The 20,120-nt window shown below is 53.3% G+C and overlaps 1 protein-coding gene across 3 annotated transcripts; it reads right to left on the bottom strand.

Annotated features, from left to right (window-relative positions):
* Positions 1-183: 183 nt before the first annotated feature.
* Positions 184-19,629, bottom strand: PUS1 (pseudouridine synthase 1). Of its 3 annotated transcripts, XR_014251799.1 has the most exons (7): positions 19,041-19,495; positions 18,502-18,733; positions 16,504-16,641; positions 12,625-12,727; positions 8,736-9,427; positions 6,962-7,207; positions 184-491 (listed from the first exon to the last, which is right to left on the bottom strand). XR_014251799.1 is itself a non-coding variant. In XM_082417192.1 (6 exons), exons 2-6 carry the CDS (start codon positions 18,721-18,723, stop codon positions 7,160-7,162), a joined length of 1,203 nt encoding a protein of 400 aa, XP_082273318.1. In that variant the 5' UTR covers positions 18,724-18,733; positions 19,509-19,629; the 3' UTR covers positions 6,906-7,159. The 3 variants fall into 3 exon arrangements, 2 of the variants coding, with proteins under 2 accessions (XP_082273318.1, XP_082273317.1); XM_082417192.1 differs by lacking the exons at positions 184-491; positions 19,041-19,495 and adding an exon at positions 19,509-19,629 and having other exon boundaries at positions 6,906-7,207; XM_082417191.1 differs by lacking the exon at positions 184-491 and having other exon boundaries at positions 6,906-7,207.
* Positions 19,630-20,120: the final 491 nt, after the last annotated feature.

Genomic DNA, 20,120 nt, shown 5'->3' with positions numbered 1-20,120 from the left:
GTGAAGGGTCAGCCGGAGGGCGGAGTGAGGAGGCGGCGCCGAAAGGGGGCGGGAGCCGAGGAAGTCATCCTTCAGGACCAGACAAACCGTGCGGGGAGACGGGGTGTCCACTGGTAACTGTTACCCAGCTCAGCTTTGGCTGCTCGCTGCTCAAAGCCAATAAACGGGAAGCAAGAGTCAGGAGAAAGGAAAGGTGCTTTAATCAGAAAAGCCGGCAGTCTGGGAAGGAGGTGGACTCGCGTCCAGAGATCAACTCCGAGGATTCTGCTCAGCTATGACAGTTTCTAAAGGGAAAAAGCGGGGAGAATCTCAGGCAGTCATCGAGGCAGCAGGGTGGGTTCTGCGTCCTTCTCCATTGCGTGCAGACTGGCTGACTCTTCAGATGTTATCTTGCCTCAGTGATCTACCTGCAGGATTGCTAAGGGGGCTGCTGGGGGCAGAGAGCTGGTCATTCTTTAACTGCTTAACTCTTCATTCTGACTTCTTTTAATCTAGGGAAAGAATCAACAGGTTAGGCAAGGCATGCGTGCATTCAGGAGAGCTTTAGTCAGGAATTAGGTTAAATTGCCTAGTGATCTCATTCCTATAATTAGGTTCTTGTAAGGTTAGAGAGGAACGGAAATGGGCAAACAAAGGGGCAAACGAGCTGCTTTCATAAAGAATGGAGATGGACCACAGCCTCACACTATATGCAAAAGTGAACTCAAAATGGATCAAAGGCCTAAATGTAAGTGCTAAAATTACAGAACTCTCAGAAGGAAACACAGATGCAAATCTTCAGGATCTTGGATTAGGCAGTGGTTTCTTATGACACCAAAAACAGAAGTAACAAAATAAAAAATAGGTTGGACATCATCAAAATTAAAAACTTGTGCTTCAGATGACACCATTAAGAAAAGAGAACCCAGAGAATGAGAGAAAATAGCTGCAAATCATATACCTGATAAGGGACTTGTGTCCAGAATAAAGAACTTGCAACTGAAGAGTTAAAAGGCAACTAATTTTAAAGTGGGCAAAGGGATGGATTAACAACAAGGTCCTACTGTATAGCACAGGGAACTATGTTCAGTATCCTGTGACAAACCATCATGGAAAAGAATATGAAAAATATATATATGTATATGTGTATAACTGAGTCACTTTGCTGTACGGAAGAAATTAACACAACATTGTAAATCAACTATACTTCAGTTAAAAAATTTTTTTTAAATGGGCAAAGGACTTGCATATATGCCTCAAAAAAGGATGTACAAATAGGCCTATGAAAAGATATTCAACGTCATTAGGGATCGGGGAAATATAAACCAAAACCACTAGGATGGCTTGAATCAAAAAGTCAGGTAGGGGCTTCCCTGGTGGTGCAGTGGTTGAGAATCTGCCTGCCAATGCAGGGGACACGGGTTCGAGCCCTGGTCTGGGAAGATCCCACATGCCGCAGAGCAACTAGGCCCGTGAGCCACAACTACTGAGCCTGCACGTCTGGAGCCTGTGCCCTGCAACAAGAGAGGCCACGACAGTGAAAGGCCCGCGCACCGCGATGAAGAGTGGCCCCCGCTTGCCGCAACTAGAGAAAGCCCTCGCACAGAAACGAAGACCCAACACAGCCAAAAATAAATAAATAAATTAAAAAAAAAAAAAAAAGTCAGGTAGGGCTTCCCTGGTGACGCAGTGGTTAAGAATCCGCCTGCCAATGCAGGGGACACGGGTTCGAGCCCTGGTCTGGGAAGATCCCACGTGCCGCAGAGCAACTGAACCCGTGTACCACAACTACTGAGCCCTCGTGCCACAACTACTGAAGCCCACGTGCCTAGAGCCCATGCTCCACAACAAGAGAAGCCACTGCAATGAGAAGCCCGCTCAGTGCAATGAAGAGTAGCCCCAGCTCGCCACAACTAGAGAAAGCCCGCGTGCAGCAACGCAGACCCAAGGCAGCCAAAAATTAATTAATTAATTAATTTAATTAAATATTTAAAAGACATTGTTTAAAAAAAAAAAAAAGTCAGGTAACTGCATCTTTATCTTGGATAGCCCTGAATGAGCCCGTGTGAGCCCCGAATGTAATTGCAAGTGGGAGGTAGAGGGAGATTTGGCTCCAGAAGAAGTAGGAGAGGAGATGAGAGAAGCAAGAGGCTGGACAGGTACGACTGCTGGCTGTGGGCTGTGATGCAAGGAATGTGGGTAGAAGCTGAAAAGGACAAGGAGATGAATTCTCCCCTGGAGCCTCCTGCCAGCACCATGATTTTAGCCGCATGAGACCCATTTTGGACTTCTGGCCTGCATGACTCTAAGATAATAAATCTGCGTTGTTTCAAGCCAAAAAAAAAAAAAAAAAAAAAAAGGTAACAACAAGTGCACAAGCCTATGGCAAAATCGGAAACCTCATACACTGCTGGTGGGAATTTAAAGTGATGCAGCCTCTTGAAAAAAATGGTTTGGCAGTTCCACAAAAGAGTTGTTAGGAGTTAACATATGACCCAGGAATTCCACTCCTAAGTATATACCCAAGAGAATTAAAAACACACAGCCACATGGAAGTATGAATATATTCTTAGCAGCATTACTCGTAACTCCCTAGAAATGGAAACAACCCAAATATCCATCAACTGATGAATAAACAAAATGTGGCATATCCGTATAATGGAATATTATTCAGCCAAAAAAAGGAGGCTGAAATATTGACACAGGCTACAACATAGATGAACCTTGAAAAAAACATTACACTAAGTGAAAGAAGCCAGACACAGAAGGCCACGTATCACATGATTCCACTTATATCAAATGTACAGAATAGGCACATCCATAGAGATGGAAAGTAGATTGCTGGTTTCCAGGGGCTGGAGGGAGGGCACTGGAGTGACAGCAGCTGGATGCCAGGTTTCCTTTCAAGGTTGATGAAAAAGGTGAAATTAGGTAGTGCTGATGGTTGCACAACTTTGTGAATGTACTAAACACCACTGGATTGTGCACTTTGAAAGGATGAGTTTTGTGGTACGTGAATTATATCTCAATCAGAAATCCATCTTAAAAAAAGAAATGCAGGCTAAAGTGATCAACTCCTCAGCAAAATGCAGATGCAAATATCCTCTCTGATATTAAACACACAGAAAATTCTAAAGAGAAAAAAAAACTTGACTATAAAAGGGAGACAGGAGAGGGACGTGAAAGGGGATAAAATTAGTTGGATGAAAGAGGGGAGTGATTTCATGTTTCTAAGTACTGGTAGGGAGGCCCTTTCAATCTTCACTCCACCCTCCTACTTAGCAAAGTTGGAAAGTTAAAAACTACACCTGCCAGATTCCTTGGAGGTCAGAGCCCCAGCCAAGACTTGGGCCCCTCCCGCTTGCTGCATCTGTGCATGACTGGGGGTGGGGGGGAGGTGCCCTTCTTCCTGCTGCTCCTGGCTGCACTTGCTGACAAATATGAGTTGACAAATTTGAGTCTCTCCTGTAAGGGAGGTCCGGTGGTGGGTGGCTTCTTGACCTGAATCCCTGACCCTGGATGCAGCTCTGGGCCTGCCATAACACATCTCCAAGTATGGGGCTACTGGGGGTCCTGGGTCCTCCCATCCCTCTTGGCTGCAGAGGCAGTGTCAGCAACTGGAGGTGCCTTGGGGGGTCAGTTCTGTTTTGTTTTGGGAGTCATTCCAGGAGACCCAGTCCAAACCAGGTTATTAGGCCCCTCCAACAATGCACAAGCCCCAGATTTCCTGTAGAAAATGTCTGCCCAACTAAATCTGCAGAGTGGTTTCCATTTCCAGAAGCAGACTGTAACATTTTTCCTCTTAGACCCTCTCAAACTGCAGTTAACAATACACACAGATCAAAACTGCTTAAATGTAAGCTTTAAAAACTGTGAACCGCTATATTGTATACCTGCAACTTATAGAATATTGTAAACCAACTATACTTCAATTAAAAAAAAAAAAACGCTTAAATGATTTTCCCACTGTTTTCTTGGATGGTTGATTCCTGTGCACATCTTACGTGCTGGCCAACGTGGGAATCTGCGGGGCGGCCGGGGAAGGCTGGCATGACGGGCCGCCAAGCTCCTCCCTCAGCCAGGAGGACTGGGGCAGGGAAAGGAGGTGCCAGCTCAGGCTCTGCTTGCCCTCCTGCATTGGAGAGGATACAGTGCTCTTCTGTTTTTGTTTTGTTTTTTAATTTATTTTATTTATTTATTTTTGGCTGTGTTGGGTCTTCGTTTGAGCGGGGGCTACTCTTCGTTGAGGTGCGCGGGCTTCTCATTATGGTGGCTTCTCTTGTTGCGCAGCACGGGCTCTAGAGCACAGGCTTCAGTAGTTGTGGCACGCGGGCTCTAGGGCGCAGGCTCAGTAGTTGTGGCGCACGGGCTTAGTTGCTCCGCAGGATGTGAGATCTTCCCAGACCAGGGCTCGAACCTGTGTCCCCTGCATTGGCAGGCGGATTCTTAACCGCTGCGCCACCAGGGGAGCCCTGCTTTTCTGTTTAAATCAGCCAGACTCAGTCTCGGTTGCTGACAACTGAGACCCTGACTATGCAGGCCCCTGACTCTTTCCTGAGTGTGCTTCCCCACTCAGGCAAGGGGCACGAGACCCAAAAGAAGGCCGGCCCCAAGATCCGGTTTGCTCCCTGGTGTTGCGGAGAGTGGGGGAACAGGCATTGTCTTATGACACTGGCAGGGACCCAAGGAAACACTTCTACGGCGGACAGGGGCTGTCAGAATTCGGTAGCCATTAGCAACCCGCCAGACCGCCGAGTCTGCATCTAGAGGTGCTCACACGTGGACAAGGATGTATAGGATGGTCGCTGTGTGCAAGATCAAAGGCTGGACACACGTCCACCAGCAGGCTGAGTAGTATGGACCGCGTACACCGTGGACCACCGGCAAGAACGACACACACTTTTGTGATGGCAAAGACCACCACCGTCTGTGTGAAGACAAGGGTCAAACATGCTCATATATGCACAGAGATCTCTGGAAGTCGCAAGAAAAAAGTAAGAGTAGGGGCCTATGGAGAGATACTGGGAATTAGGGAGGGAGGGCAACTTCCGTTTTTTTGTACTCTGGTTGTTTTTCCAAGTACATATTTTATTTTATCTTATTTATTTTTTTGGCCGCGCCATGCAGCATGCAGGATCTTAATTCCCTGACCAGGGATCGAACCCATGCCCCCTGCAGTGGAAGTGTGGAGTCCTAACCACTGGACCACCAGGGAATTCCCTCCAAGTACATATATTATTTTAAAATATCACATACCCATGGACCCTCCAAGGTGATTTAAATGAGTCACCCAGGGACTTCCCTGGCGGTCCTGTGGTAAAGAATCTGCCTTCCAATGCAGGGGACGTGGGTTCGATCCCTGGTCGGGGAACTAAGATCCCACAGGCTGCGGGATCCCTCGCACAACAACTACTGAGCTCACGCGCCTCAGCTAGAGAGAGAAAACCCGCGCCCCACAACTAGAGAGAAGCCAGCGCACTGCAAGGAAAGATCCCACATGCCTCAACGAAGATCCCGTGTGCCTCAATGAAGATCCCGTGTGCCGCAACTAAGACCTGATGCAGCCAAAAAAATAAACAAGATAAATAATTTTTTTTTTTAAAAGGAGTTTGTTCTTTGCTAAAAAACAAAACAAGAGTCACTCACTAATTGCCTGGAGTCACACTTGGGAATTGTCTACAATTTGACCCTGAAACCAAGACCATGTAACCTTTCATGGGGAGAACCCCACAATCCCAGCAGTTCTTAGGTTACTTTCTGCCCTGGGAAGTGACTTAAAAAGCCCTATCACAGGTAAAATTAACACGCCTAAAGCCAAGCCCCAATATGTCTCCTTCAAGCCCATCCTGTTCCTAATCACGCCACCTGTTAATGGCCCAGCTAGCTCATCAATTCCTGAAACCCAAAGCCCAAGTCAGCCTCGAACCCTCCCTCCCATCCCAGCCCCAGGCCACCCGGCAGCGGCAACCACTCGCTACGGTTTCTCGGACCCAAAGGCACACCTCACTTGGTCTCTCCCCCACATCACTGCCAGTCTTCCCGATTCTACTCGCCCCACCCACTCTGTTCTCCGAAAGGGAGTGCTCCCTCGAGGTTTGCCCAGCCACGTTGTACACATGTGTGCAACCCACCACACGGCATTTGCACATACATCACACGTGCACACGTACCCATGCAGACACATCACCTACGATCACATCACATAAATACACGTGCACAAACTGCTCACACACCAAACGTGCATCCACGTGGGCACACACATACCACAGCATATGCACGTGTGCGTCCCACGTGCACACACACCACCAGTCTCCTGCAGCAGACTTGCCGACTGCCTGCCCCCCGCCTGACCCCTCTTCCTTGGTAACAGAGCGTCGCCTTCTCCGCAGGGCGCCACTTAATAAAAACATTTCCCTGCCCCCCCTTGCAGCTGGACGTGACCACGTGACACACCTCTGGCCAGCGAGGGGATGAAGTCGCTGGCGGGACATCCCGGAGGGCTCGCTATAGGACACAGTCAACGACGTGCCCCTTCCTTCTGCCCTCCCTCCTCCCTCCCGCCCGGAACACGGACGGCGCCAGGGATGCACGGACCAGGATGGGAGCTGCGTGCTGCAGGGGGCCGGGTGGACACCCAGGAGCCCGTGTCCTCCAGCGCCAGGGGCTGCTACCCCTGGCCCGACGGCCCCCCTGTTCTGTCCTGGTCTGTGCCGCTGCCGGGCTGCCAAGCCCCAGCCTGACAGCCAGTCCTGCCAGGAGCTGCCCGCCGTCCCGCCCGCTCCGGCCTCCGCCCAGGCACGCGCCCCGCCAGGTCACCCGTTCCCGCCGCTCTCTCTGCTGCAGACACAGCGCCCGGTGCTCCTTGCACCTCGCTCGGTGGAAGATCCGTGGAAAAGACCGAGCAAAGGTAAAAGAAGTGACTGAGCAAGGTTTGTACTTATTTAATAAGAAAATCGCTTCTTTAAAAAAATAGTGTCTTTACGTGCTGAGTTGTGTGTAGTCAACGCGTGCGCTGAAAACAGATTCGCAGCAGGTTCTCCCCGTGATGGAAACTCAGAAAGATGCAGGTCTCAGGACCCTGAGGTGAGGAGGCCGGGCGCCGGCTGTCCCGTCCGGGCGAGGCACGCGGCCAGCAGCAGCTGGCAGGTCCCGGCGTGCGTGGTGCGTGTCGTGGGCCAACTCAGTCACTGCCCCCGTCCCCGTCACTGCCTTCCAGGGCGCGGGGGACCTGCAGAGCAGAGCAGACAGGAAACGGCTGTTGGGGAGCGCTCTGCCCGGCGAGGGCCCTGCCCTGCCCTGCACGGGGCTGCCCAGGGCGAGGCTCAGCCTCACCCCGTCTTTCTCTTCACTGATTCAAGAACCTGTCTTGAACGGGCAAAGCCAAGGGCTGGGGACCACAGGGGGCCTTCATCGGGCCCCTTCACATCCCCAGAGGCTTCAGTGACCTTGGGGACATAAAACTGAGCTACTGCAAAGCTGGTCAAGTACAAGCCCCTCGGCGCTATGTAAAGACGGCAGATGGCCCGAGGCCTCTCTGTCTGTGGGAATCCAGCAGGGGGCAAGCCTGGCCCCCAGGCCCCATCTGCACACGTGCTCCATTTGGCCTCACAGTGCTGGGAAAATTAATAACCACCAACATTTAAAGGGTGGACTATTTCACATACAAGTCTGGAACCCCAGTTTCTCCTGAGAAAAGGTAAGCTCCGCCAACACTCGGGCCCACCCTCCACTGGCTGGCGCTGAGCTGCAGGGGCCCTGCTGGTGGAACAAGAGCTCTGCCGTTTCCCACAGTCTCCACCAAGTCCCATCTCCTCCCCGACGCTGCTTGGAATTCACCACCCGACCTGCAACCCCTGCCTTTCTTACACCTGGCCCACCTTGCTTGCTCCCCTCACCTTTATGCACATGGGTTTACAAGCCCGGCTGGGGAGGAAGGACAGTGTTTTTCTAGATACCTAGATAATGGGAAGAAATCTCCCAGAGCTCCAGGTGGGAATCTCACCCTTTGACAGCCTGCTGGGACACCATGAGAGAACATGGGCTTTGGGGACCCCCCTCGCCCCAGGGTAAAGAATTGAGAACTAAAGTAAAATGTTAACTTTTAGCTCCAGCACCTCCAGTCGTGGATGCTCTCCTTCTAACGTAAGGTTGGCAGTTAACTCACAGATGAATCACACTTTGAGCCAGGTCCCTGGTCAGTATCGGACAGCAGGGCTCCGGGAGAGCGGGGCCGAAAGCACAGCCTGCACCAGCCTGCGTCCCCTCCCAGACGGAGGAGGGCACCGCGGGCCTGCACAGGAACGCCGCCCAGAGGGCAAGGAGAACGACGCTTGGCCGCTCAGCGTCCCTGGCGCCTGTCAAGCGACCCCATGTTCTGGAGCCAGGCACGTGCCAACTGACCACCAGCATCAGCCAGAGGAGGACGTCCTCCTGGCACCTCCATCTCACACACGGGAGGACGGCCACCGAGCATGCCCCTCACCCAGCGTCACTAGGCGCAGAGCAGGGTAGCTGGCCACCAGGTCCTAGGCCCTGGCCCTGCTCCTCCCACTGCTGTGACCCCGGGGCAGTGACAGGCCTCTTGGTGCCTCAGCTTGCTCATCTACACAATGGGTACAACGACAGGGGGCAGAGTGGGTCTAAGCTTAGCCACGGACAATGACAGGTGTGGACAAGTGCTTGGCTGAGCCCCGGGAAGGGCCAGCGCCAGCCCCCGTGGCTCCCCTGACCCCCGGCCCGCGTGGCCCCAGCCCCACCTTGGTGCCCGGGCCGGCGGCCGCGTGGGCAGTGGCGCTGAAGTCGTGCACGGGCAGGGTGCTCAGCCACTGGGCCATGGACCTCTCGTGGCGCTCGGTGCTGATGATCGTGGGGTAGATGTGCTGCTCCTTGAAGGCCGCGACCTCAGCCTCCTCCCGCGCCCAGTCCAGCGGCTCGTGCAGCCCGTCGTGGCCGAAGCGCTGGTTGTACTTCTCGAAGTGCACCCGCTCCAGGACCAGGCCGAGCCCCGGCGCCTTGGGCACGTCCACCTTGGCCTCCCCCCAGCAGCGCTCCAGCACGCTCTCGGGCGCGTAGCCCTTGACGATGGCCACCACCAGCCCCACCATCTTCCTGATCTGGTGCGTCATGAAGCTCTGGCCCTTGACCTTGATCACCGCGAACTCCATGCCTTCGCGCACGAAGGGCTCCTCGCAGAACATGTCGAGGATGTAGCGCCGGGCGCTGGGCTCGCGGGGCCCCTTCTGCGAGGTGAAGTTGTGGAAGTTGTGGGTGCCCCTGTAGCAGGCCAGGAGCCGGTTCACACGCCCCAGCGTCTCCGCCTGCAGCCGGTACGTCTCGTCCTGCGCGTCGCGGTCCTTGTGGGCGAAGGCGAACGTGGGCAGCATGTAGAAGTAGGTCCTGGCGTCGCACTTGTTCTTGGAGTTGAAGCCGCCCGTGACCCTCTTCAGTCCTGGGGGCAGAGGAGGCGATGAGGACAGACGGACGACACCCTGAGCAGGTCTGAGCGCCGGCACCTCACCTGCCGAACCCGGACGAGCCCGAGGGGGCCCCGGCTCCGTGCGCTAAACCCTCAGCTAAACCCTGTCAAACAAACCCCGGGGTCGGCCAAGGTGCGGGACATCCTGCTCTCGCCTCACGGAGCCCGGGGGACCCACGCGGACTAAAGCACCAGCTGGTGACCTCGACCCAGAAGCCTTGGATCAGAAGCCACCCTGCAGGTGAGGCCAGGGCCAGCAGCGTGTTCAAGCAGCAAAAGAAACTGGAAACAACTTAAAAAGTCCAGCAGCAGGGGAACGATCAACGGCTCTTAGACATTTGCAGAATGAACCGAAAGCAGCCCCGCAGAGCAGGCGCCCGTCCCCAGGACCGGGGGCCGCACCGCTGAGCGCTCACTGTGCCTGGCCAGGGCTCCCGACAGACTTCTTAACCGTTAAGTGAAAAAGAAAAGCAAAACGAAGAACTACGTGCAGGCGGATTCCCTTTGTGAGAGAAACACAAACATACGGATCACGTCTGTACTCGTATAGAAAGTTTCTGAAAGACTCACAACAACTGTGGGGTGCTTTCTGGGAACTGGGGACCAAGCAGCGCCTTGCGGCCCTGGGCGCTCCGTGCTGCGCCGCTGTCCTCACGCTAAAGTCAAGACCGGGTCGCGAGGACTCAGCCTCTCAAGGAGGCTGATTTAAAGGCCAACTTCGGCTTCGTGTTACAAGGACTGATTCTGACACCGCCCCGGGGCTGCCACTTCAAGGCTGCATCTGCGCCGCCCTTCCCGTCTTCTGTCTCTGCTGTCGTGTTTGATTTGGGGTAATCTTATTTTTGTGTTTTGTCTTGCTTTAAGAATTCAATTTCATCGACACAGAGCATCACAGGTATGCTTTGTGCGCCTAATTTCCGTCGTGCGGAACGTAACTGCCAAGAAAAGGCTGAAAGGGGCCGGCAGCCGACCACGTGGCTGGGCTGTTGAAGAGGGAAACACCGCCTTGCTGTGTCATGTTACGTAAGCGGTGCTGACGGCTGGGAATGGTGTTGGGTTTGGTATTATTGTAGCAAAAGCGGGGAACAGCCCGCGGGATACACGAGAACGCTCCCAAAAGCGGGGAGCAGCCCGCGGGATACGCGAGAACGCTCCCAAAAGCGGGGAGCAGCCCGCGGGATACGCGAGAACGCTCCCAAAAGCGGGGAGCAGCCCGCGGGATACGCGACAACGCTCCCAAAAGCGGGGAGCAGCCCGCGGGATACGCGAGAACGCTCCCAAAAGCGGGGAGCAGCCCGCAGGATACACGAGAACGCTCCCAAAAGCGGGGAGCAGCCCGCGGGATACGCGAGAACGCTCCCAAAAGCGGGATAACAGCCTGCGGGATACACGAGAACATTCCCGTGGAGCGAATGTTGAGAGGCATCACGTGGGACTTTCAGAGGACCGGCTCCCGGAGAAGGTCTTCAGGAGGGAATTATCCTCACCAGGCAGAGAAAGACCACAGGACCATAAAAATAAAACCATGTCATGCCAATAATAAATGCAGAGCCTTCCCTGGCGGTGCAGCGGGTAGGACTCTGTGCTGCCACTGCAGGGGGCGCGGGTTCCATCCCTGGTCGGGGAACGAGATCCCGCATGCCGTGCGGTGCAGCAAATAAATAAATAAATAAAAATTTTAAAAATAAATTCAATAGTGGGCAAAGTAACCAAAAACAAGGGTTGTGACTTTGTGTTGAGAACCCTATTTATACCTATACCAAATGCCCATGGCAGTTTCTTTTTGTAACAGCCCCAAACTGGAAATACCCGCAGTGTTCCCCACCAGGTAACTGGATAAACAACTGGACACCACGCAGCGATGGAAAGGAACAAACCGGATACACCCGACAACGTGCAGGAATCTTTAACCAGGCTCAGTGAAAGAAGCCATTCCATACGATCCTATTTACATAAAACTCTAGAAATACAAAGCCATCTGCAGTGAAAGAGAGCAGATCAGTGGTCGCCTGGTGAGGAACGGGGTGGGAGGGACGTGGGGAGGGTTACAGTCTTCTGGGGGTGACACAGGTGATGAGTCGCTCAAGCGGGCTGGTTTCACAGGTATGCACACGTATCTCAACTTTTTAATTGTATAACGAACTACGCAGTTTACCGTACACTGGTTATACTTCAACTTTAAAAAGCATTTAAAAGTGTTTTTAATTCTCCAGTTAAAGAAAAAGTAACACTGTAGCATGCGGGCGATAACAGGCAGACCCGAAACACACGCCGCAACAGCAGGACAGGCGCAAGTGCGTGGTGCAGGTGTCAGGTGCGTGCAAGGTGGCCTGGCTTCACGTGAGGGCAGCTGTGCTAACTGGCCCATGGGTGCTCTGACCCCGGGGCTGGCAAACAGCGGCCAAAACCATGGCCGTTCCTGCACAGCTTCTGAGCTAAGGCTGAAAGGGTGGTTAAAAAAAGAAACAAAGGAGAAGAATATGCAACAGAGACTGTAATCTATGTGGCCACAAAGCCTCCGATAGTTTGCTACCTGGCCCTCTACAGAAAGACTTTGCCAGCCCTTGCTTTAAGGGCCGGCAAAGCAATCACTAAAAAAAAAACCATAGCGAGTCATCGCATTAGCTAACCAAGGTGATAATGAAATGCAATGACAAGAAACATCAATTAATCCAAAAGGAGGGAGAAAAAGAAGAGGGAAACAAATAACAGATGGGACAGAGAGAAACAGAAGGCAAGAAGAGCTGCCCCCAGCCACCCCAGTACCACATTAATTATCAGTGGCACATATATGCCACTTAAAAGGCAGAGAGGGTCAGACTGGAAATCCCATTATCAGGCCTGTTACAAAAGGGAGTCATAGCCCCTGTTTTAATTTTGTCAAATCTGGACTTTCACATCCAAGCATTTGGTTAAAACAAGGCACACGTAGCACCAAGATGCTGCACCGAGGGCCTTTCCAAGTCTGTCTCTCTGGCTGTGTCCCTGTCTGAAGGAGGCGGGAATACTGAACCCTTTCTCACAGCTGACTCACAGCCACTCCTACCAACTGCTAAGCAACCACGCTGTTACCTCCGCTCTGCGACAGAGAAATTCGGTGAAAGAAGAGATTTCATGTCCCTGTGAGACCGACCACCACCCAGCGTGCAGCCCAGCGCTGCAAGGCTTACCCAGTATCCGAATGTGAGACGGAAGGTGGCTGTTAATCTTTTCTAAGAGGTCGTCAATCAGCCACACCTTCAGGGACACAACCTGGCCGGCCGCAGACACACCCTGCAAAGGAAGCAGACATGGGAGGGCCAGCTGGGCCGTGCCCTTGGAGCAGGACACTCCGCAAGCTGGTCCCTTCAGCAGAAGGACCACACGCACGCTACACCTCTCCGTGGAGGGATTCTGCTTTTAGAAGTGCAGCTGAAGGGAATAATCAGATACAAGAGCAGTGCTCTATATACCAAGGGAGTGAGTGCCACATAACTTATAAAAAATTACAAGTGAACTGCAGAGCCCAACAAAACATGGGAACAAATACATGAAATCCTGCAGATAGGAGATAAAGTCCCACCTTGGATGTGACTCTCAAGGACTCAGGAAAAAAGAAAATGCAACTTAGATGACAGAACTCTGGAGCTGAGCAAGGAAGAGGTCACCATCCAAGTCACAATAGCAGGTATTCTGTGGGGATGGGGTGCTAGTGACACAGGTAAAACTGGTCATGCTCTGCACTCAAGAAGAGTACAGTTTACCATTTGTATGTTATACCTTTTTTCTAAAAGCAAGTTTTCATAAAAGGCAATATGGCAGTAAGGTCTGGGGGAGGGGAGCGGTGTGATTCGGAAGGTGGACGAGGGCTCCTGGGATGCGGGCAGAGACCCACATGTTGACCTGAGTGGAGATTATCCAGGCGTTCACCGTAGAATCACCCGTTTCACTTTACACTGACGCTGTATGCACCTTTCTGTTTACTACAGTCATACTTTCTAAAAAGATTTTTTTAAATGTAAGCAAAGAAGATAGAGTACCGTGTAACACATGTAATACTCCCGCCAAAAAATTTCTTTAGTCTGAATCTAGTCATGAGAACAATCAGACAAATACAGATTGAGGACATTCGTCAAAATAACTGGCCTGAACTATCCAAAAACATCACGTCAGGAAGGACAGAAAGGAGGTGACGAGACCATTTTAAAGGAAACTCAAGAGCTTCCCTGGTGGCACGGTGGTTAAGAATTTGCCTGCCAAGCAGGGGCCATGGGTTGGAGCCCTGGTCCGGGAAGATCCCACATGCCGCGGAGCAACTAAGCCCGTGCGCCACAACTACTGAGCCTGCTCTCTAGAGCCTGTGAGCCACAACTAGTGAGCCCGCGTGCCACAACTACTGAAGCCTGCGCGCCTGGAGCCTGTGCTCCACAACAAGAGAAGCCAACGCAATGAAGCCCGCGCACTGCAACGAAGAGTAGCCCCCGCTCGCCACAACTAAAGAAAGCCCACGTGCAGCAACGAAGACCCAACACAACCAAAAAAATAAATAAATAAAAAAATAATAAAAGAAATAGAAAAAAAATTTTTTTAATGAAAAAAAAAAAATGAAGGAAAGTCAACAGACATGACAACTGAATGGAACCATCAACCCTGGGTTAGACACAGGATCAATAAGAAACGGTGTATCAGTGTTAAATTTCCCAAGGGCGACAGCTATGCCGAGGAGTTGCCAGAGGACGCCACTGCTCATGCGACATATTTTGGGGTGAAGGGTGATGACGTCTGCAACTTCCTCTCAAATGGTTCCATTCAAAGGCACAAAAAGGAAAACAAATATGGCAAAAGTTTAACACTGCCGAGTCTAGGGAAAGACTAAGGGTGTTCATGCACTGTTCCTGAGACTTCTGGAGGTCTGAAGTTTTTCCAAATAAAAAGTTGGAGAGATTTTTGTAAAAAAGAAGAAAGACAAAAAATAAACTGGTGAGATGGAACACAGGCCGAATCCGCTGTTCCCCAGGCAGACACCCTCCAACACGGGGGCATCTGGCCACGAGTGGCTACTGAGGGCATAAAACGGCTTTTCTGAAATGAGGTCTCAAAGTCTCAGTACACGAAAAAGGAACGGAAATAACATCTCATTGCTAATCTTTTTATATTGATTACATATTTTTTTGTTTTTTTTTAATTTTTGGCACATTGGGTCTTTGTTGCTGTGCGCGGGCTTTGTCTAGTTGCAGCGAGCGGGGGCTACTCTATGTTGCGGTGCGCGGGCTTCTCATTGCGGTGGCTTCTCCTGTCGCGGAACATGGGCTCTCTAGGCATGTGGGGTTCAGTAGTTGTGGCACACGGGCCTAGCTGCTCCGCGTCATGCGGGATCCTCCCAGACCAGGGCTTGAACCCGTGTCCCCTACACTGGCAGGCGGATTCCTAACCACTGTGCCCCCAGGGAAGCCCTGATTACACGTTGAAATGAGAATTTTCTGGATATGCTAGTAGAGAGGTGGGCAATAACTAAAGGGTCCAGGGAAGTTTTAGGGATGATGAAAAGGTTCTAAGCTTGACTGTGGTGATGGCTGCACAACTGTGAGAAAAGACTAGAATCAATGAATGTACCCTTTACATGGGCAAAACGTGTGGGAGTGAATTACAGCTCCTTGAAACTTTTTTTTTTAATCTGAAACAAAAACTAACAAAATATTGTCATTTGTTCGTCCATGGGGATGTTAGTATCAAAGGTTTTCTAGATTTCCCAAAATGTAAGAAGGAAAACATATTCGAATAAAACCATCTCTAATAACAGTGAAAACTGAAATAAATGCTAGCCCTATATTTGGAAATGCTGTCTTCATTAGCTCAGGCAAATGTTTACTTTTCTTCCGCCTTGAAAACAACCAGAGAGCTGTAAGTGGGAAAGTTAAAAAGAAAACGAACACCACGAAGAGCCCCGGTACTCTCTACCTGGACCAACTAACGTGTGACTGGATCACCCACGAGACTGCCAGGCACCTGTTTTTGTTCTCAGCTGTCTGTGCGTGGCTCTGGTTCCGGGGTTCTGGCCTGGGCCTGTGGATCCCACGTGACGCTGTACCTTTGAAACTCGACGTTATTCAGATTCCTGGGACCCTGACCTGCGAAAAGCTACGTGTACCACAGACTCCCAGTGACCTTAGGTGGCCAGAGAGATGATTTCAGGGCCCGGGTCCGAGAGAGCAGGCTCAAAGGTGCGCGGGCACTTTGGGGTTTTATCCCCTGGGGGAGAGCTTCACGTTCTCCGTGGCTGGTTGGCCCACCTGCCTCGGCGACACCCTCCCTTCCCTTGTGGGGAGACCGTGCTTGCACCAGCCCCACGCCTGGGAACGTGCCAGGGTGGGACCAGCCAGCGACTGGCCTGGGACGGTGGGAGAGCCAACCAGACAGCAGGACTCAGTCTCATGAGCGTGAATGGACAGTGCTGGGTCACGGCCACCCGAGACTCCTGAGTGTGCAACTCCCGCGGGGCTCCAAAGACTTGGCGCTCACACACGCACGATGGAAACTATTTCCCGTTCATCGCTTTTTATGTTGATTACACGTTGAAAGGCGACTACCTTGGATACACTAAGTTAAATAAAATTGATAACAAAACCCAGTGTCACCTGTTTCCTTTTCCCTTTTGGCTGTGGCTCCTAGGAAGTTTAACATCACACGCGTGGCGGGCCTCTGTGGCCACGCGGTCCTACTTGTATCGCGAGCCTGAGATGGATGGATCTAAGGCAGCTGCTGTGGCCACCGTGCCACCCACAGGAGCGACGGAGGAGAAAGCACAGACGGAGACGACGCCAGACCTTGTGGCCCCGAGCACCTAGGTCCAGCCACACCTGGGCCGGAAATGCCCCAGCTTCTTGGCCACACGAGGCAACAACTTGCTTTCCACTTACACTAGTCTGAGCTATGCATCTGTCATTTGTAACCAAGAGTATCTTGAGAGATAAAGATGCTAAGATGGAAAGTGGGACGAGGTCAAACACAAACCACAGACCGGCGGCTTCGGTGCTGCTCGCACCCGCAGGGGACGTGGGGACAGAACCTACCTTGTCCGTCCGGGCACAGCGCTGGAAGGACATCTTCCGCATGTCCTCCCCGTGATTCTCAGGAATACAACCCGACCGGACCAGGGCGGACACCAGGTCATCTTCGATGGTCTTGAATTTCGAGGACCCAACATTCCTCTGAGGAAAAGAGAAGAAAACTTGTTTTTCACTCAATCACTACCCACAGTAGGGGCCCTGGGCCATGGCTGATCCAGGTAGGGGCGTGTGCGTTGTGTCCGCACCTGGCAGGTGGGGACCGCACCTGTGGGCATGGAGAGACCCTGCAGCTCGTCCCCCGACCCATGGGAAGCAGGAAAGCCACCTGTGGGTACCCGCAGTCCTAGACACTTCCCACCCTGGACAGCTGACAGTGGGCATCACCTGAGACATCATTTCCCCCTACCTGGTCAGATGTGAGACCAGCACCCTCCTGCTGCAGACCCATCTGTCTGTTGCACCCGGCCAAAGAGGGACTCCCCTCCCTCAGCACCCCCAGGGGTCTCCCTCCCTCACCACAGCAGGGAGCAGGCCCTCCTCCATCACTACAGGGAGGCAGGCCCCCCCAGCTGGAGGAGGAAGCACCCCAGGGTGCCGCCAGCACCTAGTGGGTGGGGATGCAGTGTAATCACAGTCCTGGGCCTGCAGGACCCTGTGATGTCAGTGAGATCACCACCCTGATGCTGTCAAAGAAAATCTTTGCCAAGCAAGGGACACAGGGCGACAAGCACTTCGCCAAGACGCACCACAGTGGGCAGGTTCTTCCCAAAGTCTACCTTACAGTCCCCACTGCAGCTTAAGTCCAATCCCTTTACTCAGCAAGAAGCTATAAATGCTCCTCCAGTGATCGGAATGGATATTAAGAAACGGGGATAACAACACTTCCCCACATCCCGCTGTGTCCTTCTGTCACCCTGTGAGCTACCGTCACTCTGTACCCCCCCATCCATTCCCCTGATGGGGAAACTGAGGCAAACAGAAGATGATGAGACACAGGCAAAATTCTCAAGACAGCACGTAAGGCAACAACACACGTAATCAGTCACCCTCAAACAAAAAAGCATTTAAACATCCGCAAAGAGCAGCGGAGGTGGTTTATTTGTTCCACTAAGTGAGACCGAAGCACTGTTTCCACCATTGTCACAATCTACCCGTGGTCATCAAAGGTCATCAAACTGGTTTCACGGGTGCAACCCTATACTTAATAAAAAATACTAAAATAGGATACGAAGTATCTCATTACAACTATTATTTACAGTAAAGGTGACCACAGCACCTGGTAAGGTTGGGCACTGTTTTCTTAAACTTCCACTTCAGTTAGATACTCTACACAGCAGTGAATTCCTCCCTGCGAGTCAAGCTTAAAGAAGTTTAAAGAACAAGGCACCAAAGTGTAAGAGCCACAGTGCTGACCACAAGGAACAAGAAGAAAATCTACGTGCACCTGCTGGGGTACCCGGGCTCTTGTGCCTTTCGGGAAAGGGTCACAGGGCTGGGCTGGGCAGGGAGTTCTCACGTGCCTGCGTACCCACAACTGTCACCTTCATGTGTCTAACAAAGAGTAACAGCTGCCTCTTCTGAACACCCCTGGCGCTGCCCCAGTTCTAGCGTGCAGTCTCGGTCAGCCTAATGACTCTTCATGCCCTACAAAGTCAGCACCGTCATCATAAAGATGAGGAAACGACGGACTGAGAGCTCTAGTCACTTGCTGCCTCTGGTCATCGGCAGGCCTGGGCCTTTAACCACCTCGGGAGACTCATGAACACCTCCCCCCTGCAAGCATCCAAGCAATGCATGGATGAAACAGGACTCAAAGCTGCTTCAATCTGAATCTAAATCTTGCTTGACGGGACCCACACGATACAGGAGGTGAAGAATGAGACCCCTCTTTCTGCCACTTCCCAAGATGGCTCACTGGGGAACTGTCACTCTGAGGTCCCTGGCCCAAGTACGCGGGCCTTGAAAGAAGTCAGAGCTGCCCAGCCCCGCGGGCGCCCTCACCTGCATGCCGTGGTAGCCCTTCCCGGAATAGGCCAAGAGCAGCACCACCTTCCGCTTGGGCAGTTTCCTGTGCTGCTCCCCGTCCTCGCTGCTCTTGAGCTTCTTCGCCTGCTGCTCTGTTTCCTCCCAGATCCTGGCCGTGCCCTGCCAGCCACGCCGGCCCTTCCTGTCCTGCTCCTGCTGGGTCCCCACGGGCACGGGGGCCTCCCCATTCCCTGCCATGGGGGGCAAACTGAAAAGACACGGTGGCGAGGGGGGGTGGGGTGTGAGCAAAACACAGAAGGAAGCGGCCCAGTGAAAGACTAACGGTGGCAGCATGGTCCAGTAAACACCCTGGGCTGACCACCGAGTCCAAATCCCAGCTGGGCGCTAACTGTAGATCTTGCCCAACCACCAACTTGGCCTCGGTTTCACTGTCCAAGAAATGGAGCAGTGACAGCACTTTATGCGATTAGGGCTGGTGCTCGCCGGGCATGCAGTCGGGCTCAGTGGGGGTCAGCGTGCTACCCCGGGGTCACGGACAAGTGCACTGTCATTACCAGAGGAGGCGCGGTCCCAGGCGCGGGGTCCACGGTCCGCAGGCTCTCCTCAGGGCCCAGGCCGCCGCCCGCAGGCTGGGGAGCCCCATGCAGGCCCGGGAGGGGCGGGGGGGGGGCACGCGCCCGACCCCTGACCTCCCCCGGTACGCACCCACCCGGGCCCTCTAGACCCCTAACCTCCCCGGGGCCCCTACACACCAGCCCGCCCCTCCTTAACTCCGACCACGGCCACGCTCCAGCCCCACCCCTTGTGAACTCTAACCTTCCCGGGACCCTCTCACGCTCCAGCCCCGCCCGCGGATAACCTAAGACGTCCCTGACCCCCAGGCTGACCTCTGACCTCCCCAGTCCCTCCTGCTCCCCCCTCGTCCTCTCGCCCCGCCCAGCCGGCTCTCTCTCGGGAATCAGGGAGACCCCGGCCACCCCCGCCGGGACTAGTGGGGCGCGCCCAGACCCGGCCCCACTCACGGAGCCGCGGACTGAGCCCGAGCCGGACCACGTGGGCGAAGGCGGAAGCGGAGCGCGCGGCCGGACGGCGGCCGGACGTGGACAAAAGTCCTTCTGGGCGAGGCGGGCCGAGGCGGCTTGGGGCGGAGCTTGGTGTCAGGGGCGGGATTGAGCGGGGCTTCGGGGCGGGGAGGGCGGGGCCTGGCGCCGGGAGCCTGGTTCTCCGCTGCCAACTCGGGGATGGTTTGAGGCCGATGTGGATGCGCCCTCTTAGGGCGAACAAGTCGTGCTAACAACTACGCTTCCAGGCTCTGTTCCGTGTTACACGTGTTAGCTCATTCAGTCCTGTCGCCTGCCTTAGGGAGCAAGCACCATAAGAGCAAGCACGCTACTGAAGAGGAACCCGAGGGACAGAGAGGCTGAGCCCATGGCCGGAAGCCACAGAGCACCAGCCCCGGCATCTGGAATGACAGCCTGTCTTTCAACAGTGTGCAGACCAGCGCCTTCCCACAAACCTCTCATAAGAAAACACTTGCCATGTGCCAGTGCCAGGTGCTGCTCTAGTGGCTTGATGCCTGTTAGCTTATTCAATCCTCATGAAGCCTTGAGGAAGGTTCTCTTGTCCCCATTTTA

This window comes from Balaenoptera physalus (assembly GCF_965194825.1).
Source record: "Balaenoptera physalus genome assembly, chromosome: 12".
Taxonomy (NCBI): Eukaryota; Metazoa; Chordata; class Mammalia; order Artiodactyla; family Balaenopteridae; genus Balaenoptera; species Balaenoptera physalus.
This window is presented reverse-complemented; position numbering and strand designations above follow the sequence as displayed.